The sequence below is a fragment of the Cinclus cinclus genome, chromosome 4, assembly GCF_963662255.1.
Source record: "Cinclus cinclus chromosome 4, bCinCin1.1, whole genome shotgun sequence".
NCBI lineage: Eukaryota > Metazoa > Chordata > Aves > Passeriformes > Cinclidae > Cinclus > Cinclus cinclus.
In genome coordinates, this window is record NC_085049.1 from 27,338,484 (window position 1) to 27,355,178 (window position 16,695).

Consider the following 16,695-nt stretch of genomic DNA (forward strand, 5'->3'; position numbering starts at 1 on the left):
ATTAGTCAGGTTTCCAACATCAATCCAAAGTTCCACCTAAACAAAATGAACTAGAAAAGGTTTGGTTGAACTTGTTCATTAATGAGCTGCCACCACAAAAGTTTCACAACATAAGCAGGTCAGGACAAACCTTCCGGAAAGAGCTGAACTTCACTAAATGTACAGAAATTAAAAGCCAGTCTGTAGGCACTTTGCTAGTCGGTAGTTTACCTCAAACACAGCAGAATACTGCTGATTAAAAATCAGAATCTGTAACTTTAGTCTTCAGGTACCAAGAAGGGTATCTTGTTCATTCCCTGACTTTAGAAATTCAATTCTTTTGCTAGATTTGGTAGCCTTGAAATCTTTAAAATCCATCTGTCCCTCAGGAAAGAATAATCCAGATAAGTATTTCTCCATTCTCTGCAAACAGAACAGCAGAAGACTGACTGAACAGAAAAGTTAGAAAATCTGACTTTTAAGGAAAATATGGCTCCAGCTGCTGAAGGCCATCCAGCAGTATTTAAAGCGCACTTGAGATCTCATTTCATATGCTTTCCAGTGTATTATCCTGTTATCCACTAAACAGCTGAGACCAAAAAAAAAAAAAAAAAAAAAAAAAAAAAAAAAAAAAAAAAAAAAATCTGAAGTGCAACTGGCAAAAAAAACAAACAAAAGGGCAAATAGTGAAGTTGCTTGTGTAGGTTTTTATGTGGGTGTAAAACTTTTTATTTGTGGCCCACTGAGGAGCTCTCTTAAGACAATCACTTTAAGACCAAAACATTACTATGAGCAGTGAGTTGCACGTGGCAGATCCAGGTGAGTGTTCGATGGAAATGCATAGGTTGTAGAATTGCCCTTCAATCACAGTGATTACGACCTTTTCAATATACACAGTTGCTCTGACAGAAAAAACACTCTTTCAGATCTTTGGCAAATCTTGGGCTAGCCAAATTTCAAATCAGTTTAACACATTAATTGAAAAGATGTAAAGGCATGTCAAAATCCACAGGAACAGATATCTGGACATATAAATATTTCATCATCAACCCCTGTATCTGAGTCATGATTTTTCCCCCCACTCAAATGACATTGGTTTTTGAAACAGCATAGAAGTTCCTGCCTCCCAAATCAGCAACACCATCATGTTTTAAACTTTAGGCCACAAAATTTCCAAGTTTGTCATGGGTTTTTAACTGTTCCATTGAACAGGGCATGGTGTGATGAAGTCAGCATTCTTGTTCTTTTTCTGTAAAGCACCTGGCACAATTAAGTCAATGAACAGATCTTCTAGCCATTATAGTCAACCATAAATTCTCTGTAAACTAGAAGCCAGGCTAAGAAGTAAACCTGAGCAGCTGAGCAGGATGCTGACCTCAAAGCCTTTTGCCAGCTGATTCTTCCAATGCCATTGGTGCACCATTTATCTCAGGCTCCCATGAATGACCCTCAGCACAGCATGCAGCAGGTCAGCGGGGCAGAGGAAAAGGCTTTAACCAAGCTGCAGGGGGGGCAGCCATGCTTTCATCACATCCCCTAGGAAAGCACCCACATGCAAGCACTGCACTGCCACAGCAATCAAAACAGGGAGCACTGGCAGCTGCAAACCAGATGATGATGATGATGACGATGATGATGTCTGGAGGGAAAAGTCAGCAGGGAAGTCCTCCAGGACAAAAGCAAATATGGCTAAGCATATGTAAGTGTGAAAGAGAAAGCTCTTCTTCCAGAAGCTGCACATGCGTCAAGGAAAAAGAAAAAACCAAAACAACCAATAAATCAAGAGTTGAGTCAGGCATCAGTAGCATGAGACAAACCTGAACAAAAACCAAGAGCAAGAATACAAAAATACCATTTGACACCCTTCTTACAGATCTAAATCTGATAATATGATCAATCACAAACACTTCCATCTCCTTTTTATATTAGGATTCAAAAAGAATATACACATCTTCACAAAATGCATTTAGTTGCCATATAATATACTTGGATTGAAAATTAAATTTGCACTTGGAAAAAAAGAAAAAAAGTATGAGACTATTCCCTCACATTTTGCCACAAAATTTCTTTAAAATGTGACAAGTAAAGGGCACAGAGATTGGATCTAGAAAAGCATTTTTCTCCTGATGATATTCTGTACATTTTACTGTATTTACACTGAAGCAAATGAGCAAAAGCCTGAAGAAATTAAACACTTTCGAGTGCTAAAATCAAAACATAAGCATACAATTTTTTAATTTCAGTATTTTGAAGTACAGAAAGTGGAAACTATGAATATCAAATACAAATTTAAACAAAGCCACTTGTTCTCCCCTAGAATAATCAATGTGAACTACTTATAGAAACTTACAAATTTAAAGTAAAATCAAAACAAAATAAATACTGTACATACACTTTCCCTGCCTGCAGGCAAAAGAGGATGGGAAATACTGTTATGAATTGAAAAAATGCTCTTAAAGCTGCAGCATCCCATTTCCCAGCCAAATACTTAACACAGTAGTGCGTTTCTGTAAAAAGGAAGACACACATACACCGACCCCTACTGAGCAGACAAGCTAATATTTTCAGAAACATTAAGAAGGAAAGATAGAAATTAGACTATGAGAGTAGAAAAAGGAGGAAAAAAACATATGGGCCAGCAAAACATTACTACAAAACTAGTAAATATAGCCAAGAACTAGCCCCATGGTTTGTTTTTTTTTTTTCAAATTCCATGTTTGTTTGTTTGTTTTTTTAAAAAAAAAGATTCACCAAAGCATTGGCAGCAATAGACATTTCTCAGCAGAAGTGACAATACATATCAATATAATCTCTTAAAGTGATCCCTTTCATTCCCTTCCCACAGCATGAAACTCTTATGGCTTAATTTATATTAAAAGTAGAAAAAGTCCTTTTTTTTCCAAACAGAAATGCAGCCTATGAAGAACGTGCATCTCCTTATCAGTGCTACTTTCATTTCCCATCAACTTCATGACTTATCATTCATTCTCTCCCACAAAGAGGGTTAACCAGGGTGTTTTTTTTGTTGGGTTTATTTTCTGGAAAAATGGATGTTGCAGCTTTTCATCTTGTCTAACAATAAACAGTAAGGCCCTTGGTTCCATTTGTATTTCTTCTGTCAAAGAGTAGCACTGGGCTCAATCAGCCCCAGAACTACAAACAGCTTCTCATGGTCTGGAAGTATTATGTGAATGACACTCTGGAAAGACACAAGGCTTGGGGTTCGTGGTGGGAGTGTGAAAGGACAGGTGGGCATGTGAAGCCTAAAGAGGGCACTAGTCACTGGGTCATTCTAGTTTCAGCTCTGCTTAGTCTCCACAGCTACCAAAAAGGGGGTAGGCAAGATTCTCACCTGCTCTGCCTCAGAAATCCTGCAAAAATTTTCAACACTTGAAACTTCATGGTCTTGTGAGTGAAGGTAGCTTATGCCTCAGAGCAAAGCCCAGGGAAAGCTAAAGCTGAAAATGTGGTCATGACACTGTGCTCTCTTACATCTCTACCAAAGGTAACACAAGCACTTCAACCACCAAAAAACAAAATAAAATCAAAACCCCCAAAACCCCTGTTTTGATCAGAAAAAAATTTTAACTCTCAACATCTAACTCTTCCAAAATTCTCTTTAAGAATGAATTCATGTAGAGTATTATAGGTTGCATAGGTTATCTACCTCAGAGGTCAACAAAGGCTACCCTGTAGCCAGGGTTTATTAGCAAGTATAGTAGGAGAAGAAAAGGGAAAGTTGCTGGGAAGAGTCTTCAATATAGTTTCTAGGTGGTCTTTCCATTTTCATGTTTGTTTCTTTTTTTTTTTGCTATTGTAGGAATGTGAGAACTTGAGAGTGGGAAAATCCCTACAATATTTCATTTCCTATTGTCCTGCCTACATAAAAAAATTTTAAAAAGATTGAGTTTTATGCCAAATGCAAGTTCTCTGACTTTTCAAAGAAGATTATCCTTGAAAACAAGTTACCATAGCAGGCATAATTCGCTGCTGTCCAGCCAGTGTTCCCTACTCCCTCCCTCTTCCACCCCAAGTGAGACAGCAAGGAAAAAAATTGGGTTTTTTCTCTCCACTACAACAACACATGGTTCAGTCCATCTACAGAAAGATTGGTGCAGAAGTGAGTTCAGCTAGAACACAACAAATATATCTCTACATACAAGTACACAAAACAAGAGAGGTCACCACATCCTCTTCACGAGCTACCAGTTTTCTTTTTTCCATTTGTTGTTTTTCTTTTTTTTCTTTTTTTAAATACTGCTCAACATGGCAATTTCTTTTGAATTACTTGCTCTGAGCTAGAACATCAGATATAACTTCTGCTGGAAGCATGGTTATTTGAAGAAAATGGGAATGAACCTCTGCCTGTTGACAGCCTGTAAAGAGACTATTACATAAATTCTTGACAGCGGAGAGCCACTTGGAAAAAAAAGTTAGAAAATTAGAGTAAAAGAAAGGATAAAACCAAGAAGAAATAATATATATGGGTCCAGCCATATCTATGTTTCAACACTAAGATACAGATAAATAGCATGGATGAAAACAGACTGTGTATAAACCATCACATGTACAAGAAAGCATACTCTATTTTAAAATTCCTTACTCCAGATTCTATTCTGGCATACTTTCCTTTCAGACAAAAATCTGTCTTTAAGGAGAGAGACTCATTCTTTATTTTGCTCTGAATCTGACTGCTGCCCTAAACTGGAATTTTCTATCATTAGAAATTGTACAGCCAGCAGGAAGGAAACAATTTGGTTCAATATGCTAAAGCTAAAACTGTTTCCAAAACCTGGCAGGCATTAAACCACTTGCTCAAATTTAAACGAAAATTTATATGGGTATATAATTTCAACTAATATTGACAACAAAGTTTATTTCTTTGACTTACTTTGGTGAGAACATATTAGAAGATAGTTAAATTCTTTTAACTATTTCCATCTAGAAAACATAGCACCTGAGAACAGCAAATCCTTATAGTCATTTTCAGCACCTGTAGAATACTTCTTAGCTTATCTTCTGCATTTTAGAAATCCTTGACTACCTCCATTCCCAATATTCTAAAGATTGATAACTTGTGTTAAATTTTAAAAAATTAAGAAGACTAAAAACTTGGTTTTGTGAAACATTAATTAGCAAATAAACAAAACAAAAAAAAGCTTAAAAATTCGCCCATACAAGTCACAGAAAAAGTTAAGTCATCCTAACATAAAAGTGGAGCTGCAAAAATCATTCCTAGACTAATTTTCAAGCTCCGGACAAAGTAAAGGTATGAAAGCTACCTGACTTTTTTTGCAGTGGCACTGTATTTTGATGTTTCTCCATTTAGAAACAGGATAACATAGTGCTAACTGGTTCTCACCCTGCAGCAATAAAGAACATATGACATCAGAACTATTTCCACAAACTTCTGAAGGTATTCATAATCTAGCCTAAACAAAAGTAACTCTGCACAAATATTCTAGAAAACAAAACTGACTTTGTTTTTTAACCATAAGATAAAATTATTCCAGTATAGGATATGGAGGAAGGAAAAATTGGTGTCGAAAACTGAAATCAATTTGATGACTTGGACAGCTATGCAGGGATATTTTTACTCTTACCCATCAAAAAAACCAAACCCCAACCAACCAATAATATTGTTGTCACTAGCATATAAATGTTTACATTTTGGCTGGACCCTGCAAAATGCCCTTTTTCCAGAATCAAGTAAAAGTATTCCCCTTTCCGCCTTCATCCCCGTCCCTCTAAAGTTAAATATTTAATTTTATATTACAGAAAAATACAAATTTAAAATCAAAATTATGTACAGTAATTCAGAACTGGCATTTGCGATCAGCTCTGTATGAAGCCTGACACAAATGACCGTTCTGATACAAGTAAGCTACTTAAATGCTTATAATATATGGACCAGTTAAGACTTTTAATTTGCTGTCTTGCCCAGCTCTGAAAGCAACACACGTTCTCCTGCTTTCATGACTCCTCAGTAAAATGTGTTTAACGTACAATAAAAACACTTTAATGCTTCTTCCATGCTACATTAAGTAAAATGCCAAATCTTATGACTGCAATGTGAATCTTATGAGTTATTTGAGAGCAACTGTTCTGAAGAAACATTTATCTTAACTGATATCCTCGTTCCTCCAAAAGATCTATTAGGTCTTCCTCCTTTGCACCCACTCTTAAATAACCTGTAGAAATACAATTTCAGGGAGTCTTTTTACAGAAGAAAATCATCACAGACAGATCATCAGGAGGAAAATACGTACTCAGATTTGGAGGAAAGAGGTGCAGTTCAAAACAAGTTAGCTACTGGACTGACACAAGAAAATTCTTCTGTCTTCAGGAGTCTCTTCTAGTCCATTAAATAAATAAATTTGATATTAAAAAGGACAGGTCAAAAAATAATCAAGCTGGCAGAGAATATGCAACTTGCAAGTTAACAGAAGCCCAGCCGACAGCTTACAAAAAGCAGGAAAAAAAATAAGATTCCTTATGCCTTAATTTAAAAAATAATTAATAATGCATCTCACCCCTATTTAAGACTATAACCTGAATATCAAATTTAGGAGTCCAGACTAATCACAATTAATGTGGCTCTCCACTGCACCAAACACACATTATCAAAACAATTTAAAACTTTCACATTATTAAATCTAAATTAATAACCCCCCCCAGAAAAAGTCTTCCAAATAAATAGTTTCTTAAATGAATTTTAAAGTTGTGAAAAATCTATCAGAAATAAATTATTGATAAACCACCTTCATCATATTCCCCTCATTAATTTAGGTCAGAAACTACCAGCAACAAATGATATTCAAGCCCTGATGAGAGACTATTTCTCACAGTCCATGTCTCTCTGAAGATTTCCCCGTTCCCGTATGGTTATTGCTGAGCAGGTGTGGCACAGTGAAAATGCAGCATTGGGTTGGGTTTTTTTTATGTGTTTTTGTTTTTTGTTTTTTTTTTTTTCTTTCTTTCTTTCTTTTGTTCATCAGGCAGTGTTTTCTATGGTACATGCAGGTCTGCTTCAAGCAGAGGAATAACAGCAGCTCCAGGCTCTGTTGCCCTCAATACTGGTCTGTGTAGGAAAGACAGCAGTAGTAGAAGTAGCAGCTACATTAAACAAAGAAGCGTGCATGGCCATTCCGGTTCAGCTTCAGGATCTTCCCAAGGCGCTGTTTTGCAGTTGCCATTCCTTTCTTTGGACGTTTGCCTGAAAAACGCAAGCAAGGACTTCAGTCAGGAATTTCAGAATTAATTTTAATCATTGCAGAACAATGGTGAAACTCAGCTTTCAAGCAGAAGCAGGCAAAGTTTTCACTGTCTGAAAAGCAAATAGGAAACCAGAATAGTTAAATAAATACCCTCATGAACTGTTTTCCCTAAACTCTGGGTAGAATTATCATAAATAAAATGAGTATATTATTTACAAGTACTCCCAGACTATGAAGGGCAGTGGGTGTAGTAGGGAGAAACTTAAACTGAGCTTCCTGAATTTTACTCAAGTTATTCCCTTAAGTAAATTACAGAAAATAAACTAGAAACTAAAACCTACATAGTATTCTCATCAGACTATTTCTGAAGTGTTAAGAGTTTCTAAACCTCCATTTCAATAAGCAAATCTCATTCATGCCAGTTAGATCTCTCAATTCCACCTCCCTATACTCTGTGCCAAAATCTGAGTGTCCACAGCAAGCTCACTTTGGGTTTTTCCTCAAGGTCTAATCCTGTCCTTTACTCAGTTTCTGCATGTAGTGTTTTACTCCCCTCCCCTGGCCCGACTGGGCAAGGGGATGGAGAAAAGCATTACCTTTTGTTGCCTGGTTGCTGATAGGGGGTGGATTTGATGCTGGCCTCTTTGTTGGGTGCAGTGGTACAGACAGGGATGTTTCACCATAGGGCCTGTCAGGGCTCAGGCTGCCATCACTCAGCTGACATTCTGCTTGCATCAGGCTGGAGTCTCGTGTGTATTTGCCATGCTGCAAACTCAAGCTGTTGCTGTGGACTACGCTTCTGTTTTCCTGAACCTTAAAGCTGGCTTCTGATGCAGCCTCCTTCTTGATATATTTTTGAGTTTTATTTGCATCCTAGTATGGAAATGACAAGAAAAGATGTACAAGTTAGTAGCTTCTGGCTACAGGTTAATTCCATTTTTTCCCATTATACTGCTGTGTCTTTGAAACAGGTATTAGAGTTCCACCAGTATCTGGCCATTTCATGAGTCCATCATTTCTTACAGATCAGATACCTCTTAAAGATAACATGCAACATAGTTTCTGTGCAAGCTTTTCCATATGCACCCGAGGGCAATGCTACAGTTTAAGTACACATACTAATGTATTCAATTTCTCTACTTTTTGTTGTCAGTTTGCAGTGAAGAAAACAAACACAATTGTTCTTGATTAAACCAGCCACTATGACAAGCCATATCATCATCACTGACTACTTTACTAAGTAATTTGTTTTCAATATTCAGCTGATGAAAGAATAAATGCTAAATTGGGAATTACAAACTGTAAAGGAGTACCTGTAGTTAGTTATTCTTAGAAAGCAAACACTATAAAAAAGCATGCAGTTAAAAACAGGGCTATTCAATGGCTAGAATTTTGCAACTTCAGTTGTTCTAGTAATTAATTTTTCTAATACAGAGAAGTTTGGAAATACTAAAAAAGTACAGTATCACAGTGAAGTATAGTTTTCACACTGTAGAAAAGCTCAGAGTGTAAGACACAAAACCTTTCATTCCTTGCTGGAGTCCATTTGGACATCACAAAACAAAAACATTCCTACCTGCTAGCTATTGAAAACTCAAGTTAAGCAGTACCAATTTCCTAAGCAAGTATCTTTACTATATATGCTATCAATATGTTCCACTTGTTCAAATGTTCTGGCTGGGAATAACAATGAATAAACAACAAAAGCTTCCTCGCATTTTTATTTTTCAAGATCTTGACCTGAACACCTTAGTATTAGGCACTATGAGAGAAAAGAATTTGAAAGGAAAAAGCCCAAAACAAAAACAGTGAAAAAATGCATAACAAAAATAATCCAATTACCAGAATCAGAAGTATCTGTCAGATACACAGTGTGTAAAGACCTGTTCACCATGCCTTCTGTACTTACAATTTCATGATCTCTCCTCCTAGAAAAATGTGTTCAATATGTTCTAAGTATTGCTTTACCTGAGAGGCAAATCTCGAAGCTTCATTCAGGTGTCTAGTCCATGCTGAAGTTCCCAAGTCTCCTCCCTCCTCCTTCACAGACATACCTAAACAGAATTTCAAGAAGCTTAAATTTCAGTATTTTCCATCTAGCCACAACTTCCTCATTCTTGTAGGGATGCCACAAAACTTAGATAGAAATATTAGGAAGTGTATTCTGATGACAAGTTAATTTGGCCCGGTTTTCAGAAGTAATATTTACTTATAGAAAAAAACAACAGCAAAGCAAAACCACAGAATACACCTTTTTAAATATCAGTCTGATTTATTTACAAACTACTAATCTAACAACTACAAATCTAAAAATGCAACTTTAAGTGACTATTCTGAGCACTGTGTCCAAAAGCAGGAAGCAGCAGTGTTCTTAGTTCAGATACTTACCACATTCTATAGTTTTGTGGCTCTGAGATGGCTGTCTGTCTTTATGCCGACTCCTGGGGTAGCTTCTGTGTTCCTGAAGAGAGGTTCTTTTATTTGTGCAGTCTGTGCTTTGAGTATGACCTGGTAAACATGTAGTATAGTGCAATCCTGCCATAGAAAGCATGCCCTGAATAGCTTCTTCTTCTGTACTTGTCGAGGTAGGACATTCCCTAAGAAAAATCAAGACAGTAGTAAGCAGTTCAAAACAGAACACTTTGAAGGACTGATTTTTACATTGTTATAAAGTAGAACCATAAATATATGCTAGAAGGTATAATAGTTTATAAAAAATGCCCAGAATGTGCTTACTTTTTACTGGGAGTTTCATTTCTGGATGGCTTCTGGGTACTTTGACAAAGGTCTCTTGTGACCTTAGATTCCTCTTTGAAATTTGATGTTACTTCCTGCTTCTCTTCATCACCTGAGCTTTCTGACTCCTCTGTGGAGGAATCCTTCTGCTGAAACAAGAGGACACAGTATGCAGAATGGCCACCAGATTTCCTAAGTGGAGACTCTAACTTAATTTATGCTAAGTGCAGAATTCGAAAGCTTTAAGGTCCAACTTTTTTTTATACTTATAGTACCCAGAATGCAATTCACTTGAGTATAGTGGCTGAGATGCTATACATTCATATTCTGTAATACTGGTAAGTACATCTTCCACAATACAGAAAGCATTTCCAGAATCCATTTTTTATAAAGCACCACACATATTACACCATACACAAATCACTGCATTCTCTTTAATGAGAGCATTAATTATTCTTAACTTCAATATTCAAAGTACAGGGAAAAATATGGAAGTATGGTTTCAAGCAGCAGACAGAACTGATGACTTATGAACAACAGACCACATTCTGCCCCAGGAAACTGATTCTGGTTCCTGCTCTCACAAAATACAACCTTCAACAGCACCATCTCTGATGAATGACAGATGCTCTCAGGTACATCCAGAAGACAGTAGGAACAGAGACACATCAGCTGTTGCCTCTCTTACAGAGGCAGAGCCTCATTTATGAATGAAAGAGCTTTTCAGCTCCTGCTGAGATTACAGCCTGTATAGGCAGGAGCTTCTCCAAGGTGGAGCAACCTTATGTGACTCAATATGCCTTGACAGGAAGCAAGGCTACAGTAGATATGTTCCATCTTGGTAACTCAGACTCATCTATCTTCAATAAGTACAGAGAATATCACAACTGCTTTTTCAAGCCAGAGAATATATGTGACACTCAGCAGAGGTTTTGAAAACGGAAGATCAGAACACGGAGGAGTCATAATCCTTAAAGACTGATTCCATTATCCCCATCATCAAAAACAGAACTGGAATGAATGAAGTGCATTTCATCACCAATAATTATTTTTATACAATAGTTTCATTCACATGAGCAGCTTCCTAATCTTTGACCCTTAGAAAGTGACACAACCAGGCAATTAAATTATATATGATTCAGTATTAGTAATAAGGGTATTATTTTAAGATCCTCTTCAGTACAATATAAAAAACATTTAAAGGATTTACAGGTGCCAGTGAGAGAATTAATTTTGGATATGTCATTACAAAAAACAAATTTCAACACGCAGAAAAGTTACTCCATTAGATACTACTAGAAATTAAAATTAAAAGGAGAATATGTAACGAACTATGAAAGTAAGTATAGCATAAATATAAAACATTATAAAACTAAAATAAATATATAAATAGTAAGTAAAAAATAAAATAAATAAATATAAAACAATATAAAACTTTTTTTTGTATTCATTTACAAAGTCATACAAAACTGTTAATATTCTCCTGTGAAGATAAAATATATCACTTCTGAGTAACTACTGATTCTGTGTCTTAGAAAAGGCAACCTTCTGCGCCAAATCTGCAGTGTAGTTGAGGAAACCAGAAGAAACTACACCATGAAGGTTCCTATCACTTACTCCAACATCTAGATTAGGTAATGATGAAAGACAGAAAGTATAAAATAAAATCTTGACCACCATAGAAAAAGTAAGAATTTGAAGACTTCTTCTAAAGTCAAATAACAGGCTGACAGCTGAAAGGCAGACTAAGGCATTAGCCTTCCAGAAGCATGAAACACAAATGTGAGGTAATCAATTCACTTTACTGCTAACCAATAAAAACTTAAATTACTAAGTACAAACCCAATGTGCAAATGAAAAAATAATTCAAGTATTTATAGACGCATACACACATTTCTAAGTTCTAGAAGTTGTCTTAAAAATGTGTTTATAAATATCTATACATATGTGTGCATTCATATTTCATTTAATTCTGAAGAAATCACAACAATCAAGATCCTCAAATGGAGGATTTTCTCATCTATTTCCAATAGTCTAAAATCCCTGAACAGGATTTAGCCACTTCAGGTTGTTTGCCTGTACAGGTTGAATACCTGTAAGATTGTTTCCTATTAACCATGCTCTAAAATGAAACTGTGTGCCAGATACTCATAATTTGAATGATGGCATTTAGACTTGCTATTAAAGAAATAAATAAAGCAACTAGGATCTGACTTTTTCCAGACTTTGCTTGCTCCAGAGCACGGCTCATCCTCTGCCAATCCCACCTCAATGACAAAGAATATAAAACTTGGCAAGATAGCGTATCTTATCTTTTTTCTCAATGCTAGAATAAATGAAGAATGAAGCAGCACATTGTCGGAGATATTAATCTGAACAAGAATTGAATACTTTGTCATTGCTGCTTTAACACAAACTTTGACTAGATAAATCTGAAGCACATGAGCAAAATTATATTTAATTGCTTCATTGATTTCTGAGATTTTTTTCTAGCTGTACCTCTGTAGTGCAATCAGGCTCAGATTCTTCTGAATCAGAAATATCAGAGTACTCTGAGGATCCATTCCTGAGTTCTGATTTCACACTTTCAAAGAACACTGCAGAGAGAAGAATTAAAATGTAACACACAACATTTACTACATTAATACTCACTTATTTTTGAAGCGAAACCCAAGAAACACACATTTCGTATTTAACAGTCTGTAAACAAAACCTAATGCACACACTGCTCTGGTTCACAGGTTTGCTTAGGACAACAATAAGATCTACTGCTGACCAAGAGACTCCTCAAGCAATTGAGCAGATAAAGACAGGAAGAGAAATTAGTTGCAGCAGGAGTTGATGTTTCTTCCTTCCCATAGAGCACCCACTCCAGATATGCACCTTGGGCAGTTTCTGCTTTTTTGTACAGGCTGGACTCAGAGCAGTTCTCATCAGCACATACTCTTAAAAGACTGCATTTGTCCCAAAGAACCACTAGCAGGAAACACATTTCTCAGTGTTCGGATTCCAAGGCTCAAGGCCAGTGAGCTGTATGTATACCTGTGTCAAGGCTACTGGCAAAAACCTTGATTAAGTATAAATTTGTTAAAGATGACAATGTGAAGTTCAGGTAGCACAAGTTTTTTGGAGAAAAGCAAAATAGGGTAAAAGAATTATGACTATGTGTCAAGAAAATAGGGTCTAAAGAAAGAAACATCACTTGGAAAGTGTTTATAGTTTCACACAAAACAATGCTGAAAGCAAAGCTGCACAAATCAGAAATTAACTCTAGAATGAAGACAAGTAAAATTGAAATGTTGGTTTGTTTTCAGCATAGTTTTATATGAAACCACATAGAAGAACCACATAGAAGAATTCTTCCTAACTATAATTATGCAAGAATAAAGGATGTACCTGTAACTATGTATACACTGCAATTCTAGTTGAGGTTTGCTCCTATTGAGGACTGTGGCAAAGATCACAATTGGGCATCGAATCTATTTCAAGGGATATTTTTGATATCTAAACACTGCACAGTGATAATTACTTTCAGAGTCAGAAAAAAAGCTAACATGAGACCTGTCATCAGAAAGTGAGTAAATTGAACAGCTAGGACCAAAAGCTAGAGAAGACTAACTAAACTTAAGATAGTATTAGAAAAGAACCATGAATAATATCCAAGCACATTAAGTAAGTAACACCACTGCACAGGAAATTAAGTTATATAAAGTAATGTTCAACATATAACAATAAGATTAATATTTTGAACAATGCAGTCCAAAACAACTCAAGGAATTTCTGAGGATAACTCATGCCTTTGGCTCATTTCAAAAAGGCAGATAAGTTTCTAGGATAAGCAACAGCATAAACAATACAGAAAACATCATTTTAGAGACCAAAAGAAGTTTCCTTTAGACTACTCTTTTCCAAAAAAATATATGGCTCTGTATGCCTCCAGAGACAAGGAGGAATATTCCCAAAATTGGTGAATGATAGTAGTTATTGTCTGTGAGATCAGGCTAAAACACTGCAAATTAAGAAAAACTTCAAACCACCTTCCCTTCATCTACACAAAGTATCTTGCTCAATTAAGGACAGCGCTTGATCTTTGTCCCTCTGCTAACACTGGGTTACCATTTAAAACCAGAATCTTGGCATGACACACAAAGCTAGATAAGAGTTTGATCTCTTTAAAGGCATCTGTCTGTGGGCATTCCTCTTGGCCTCAATCCCAGGAAGAACAGTGTAAGTTGGCAGCTGTTATACAAACAGGTAATTCCTCTTCTGGAATTCTCTGTGGACAATGCCTTCCCCTCTCTCTCTAGAGACTCAGTTAAGGTAAAATAGGTAACAGGGAAGTCTGAAGACTCTCAATATTCAATTTAAAATATCAGCACTAGTCCTGAGCGCTCAATTTTTGGAAGAACAATCTCAACATTCACTTCTAGTTCTAAGTACATTTAATACATTTAGATACTCACTGCCATATTCATTCTCTACCAAATAAGAGCAGTAATTTTGAAGAAAAGTTACAGCTTCTCTGTATTCAAGTGCAAAATTTAATTTACTTAGTTTAATAAATGGCCAACCACTACAGTAAGCCTCCCCTCAACAAGCTGATTGCCCTGTTGCAAGAATACCCAAGAGACTTCTTTCATGTGCAAGTTTTTTAATACTGTCCTGTGACATCTGGAAGCACAGTCAACAGGGATTATAGTTGGCTTTGTTAATGAAAATAATTAAATGTTTTATTCAGGCTGACAGCAGAGTCAAATGCTATGGACTGTTGTGCAGTAAACTCAGGGAACTGTAAGCCTCCAAAGAAGTCTTATCCTTTAAATGTTGACTTCAGTTTCCTAGTTTCAGTTTACCTTCTGAGTCCTTTCCAGCTCTACTGTGAAAGGACGTGACACAGAACTAAGCAGACAGCTGAACAGCTATGTCAAGGACTAATTCTATCTGCGCACAGATAGTGCAATTAAAAATAGGCATTGGCAACAGGCATTCAATATTGATACTTTATTAACACCCTGTGTGATCATCACTGCTGAACACTGGGCAGGAGGGCTTGAGGCTACCAACAGACCAAAAACGATTAGCTCCTAGTGAAGGGTGGTTTAAAGCACTGGAAAGTGGAGTTAAAGTGTTTTACAGATGGCCTAAATTCTTTCCTAATCCTGCCGATTACAAAGGTTGAATGTGTAAGATTTTATTAAAGTTAAATTATGTCTTACCACTTGTATGGAATGAAACAATTCATTAGTAAAACGTACAAAACTGTACGAACAATGAAACTGCCAAATTGAACAGGAAAAGTAAAATATAAGGTTTTAAATTAGCTATGTATTAAGATCTTTCATTCTCTACTGTGAAATGATGCGATGAGCTTTTCACAATGAGGTATATTTTGGTTTTAAAAACAAAATTACATCAGCATTCTTACATTATGAAGCAGACCTAGAGTAATAAATATTCAACAAGAACATCAATTAAATCTCCACTGCAAGAAATGCTGTCCATAACATTCAAGACAGCACTAACATAGAAAAGTGAGTTTTACTTTTCATCTCTACCCTGTTAGCTTCTTCAGCAGACAGATAATATTTAAGAAAAGTTTCGTGTAAATTCTAATACTGCTCCTCTGATTTATTTCCTTATCCTCTTTATACTTAGTTTGACTGAAATATTATGAACAGTAGTTTAGTCCTCATTGAGACAATCAAAATGTTCAACTGACAGGATTTGGAGACAATCTTACTGTTCAGTGGTTTCTGGGCATCTGCATTCCCTTCTTCAAATCCTGAGGGCTCGTCTTCTACCTTAACAGCTGTCTTTTTCGACCTTGTCCTGTCATCTTCATCTTCACTGTCTGCTGTGTAAAGACTTCGATCTGTAAACGGACGTCTCTCATCTCTTCTCACAAGGGAAAATAAATAAATAAATAAATAAATAAATAAATAAATAAATAAGTCAGTTTTTGCACTTAACCTGAAGCAACTGTTTTCCTTTCATTATTCACAACCCATTCTCAAGATATAACAGTAATATTCTCTTATGCTCATCTTATTCTCTTATGTTCATCTCTTCATTCTGAATTGAAGGTATTCCCATTTTCTTCCTATACAACTGTCATTTCCATAAAGATAAGAAGTTTAACACCAGAGTACTTTTAATGAGAAGCACTCTTACAGACAGATACAAACTGACTTTTTCTACTTTGAAGCACTCCCTTCAGCACAGTGAGCAAGTGAATGAAAGGCTGTAACAAGGAACATGCAAAGAATCCCTTCCTCTTCACTCCCCAACTCTGGCTCCACTAGGGGACAGCAGACACAGACATTCCTTCTGTACTCCTAACGTGACTCTTACTGGGAAGAACTTAAGAGCTCTACAAATAGAAATATTAACAATTCGCATACTCCAGACCATAATGACCAGGAAAAAAATATCCACAAGCAATCCTTTATACCTAATTATTCTTCCATTTGACAGCAGAAGGCGAAGATCATTGTCTTTTGTTCTCCATTCAGGTACTGTAGAAGAGGGCTGAAAGGGCTTGTTAAACCTCCCGTTCAGTTTTGAGCTTGTGATATCCTAAAGAAGTAAAAATAATTTTGCTTATGATTTATTCCTATGAACTCCATTATTTCATCTGCACTCCATAAAAGATTAAATTCACTACCAGGGTGGTTACCACCTGGATAACCAACCGAAAAAAGCTGAGACAAAACATGTTTGGATGTAAAGAAGTTCAGGAGACGACTCTGCCTTCTCCTTCCTT

The 16,695-nt window shown here is 36.3% G+C and overlaps 1 protein-coding gene across 2 annotated transcripts in view; it reads right to left on the reverse strand.

The window, feature by feature from the left end:
- Positions 1 to 2,181: 2,181 nt before the first annotated feature.
- KDM7A (lysine demethylase 7A) overlaps positions 2,182 to 16,695 on the reverse strand; it is a 61,038-nt gene continuing 46,524 nt past the window's right edge. The window contains exons 13-20 of one of the 2 annotated variants that reach the window (XM_062491860.1): positions 16,384 to 16,508; positions 15,673 to 15,827; positions 12,432 to 12,529; positions 9,933 to 10,078; positions 9,585 to 9,793; positions 9,165 to 9,250; positions 7,793 to 8,069; positions 2,182 to 7,195 (exon numbers count right to left, since the gene is read on the reverse strand). In XM_062491860.1, the coding sequence (XP_062347844.1) occupies positions 7,101 to 7,195; positions 7,793 to 8,069; positions 9,165 to 9,250; positions 9,585 to 9,793; positions 9,933 to 10,078; positions 12,432 to 12,529; positions 15,673 to 15,827; positions 16,384 to 16,508 (1,191 nt within the window). In that variant the 3' untranslated portion in view covers positions 2,182 to 7,100. Of the gene's footprint in view, positions 7,196 to 7,792; positions 8,070 to 9,164; positions 9,251 to 9,584; positions 9,794 to 9,932; positions 10,082 to 12,431; positions 12,530 to 15,672; positions 15,828 to 16,383; positions 16,509 to 16,695 lie in introns of both variants that reach the window. The other variant, XM_062491859.1, reaches the window with a different exon arrangement.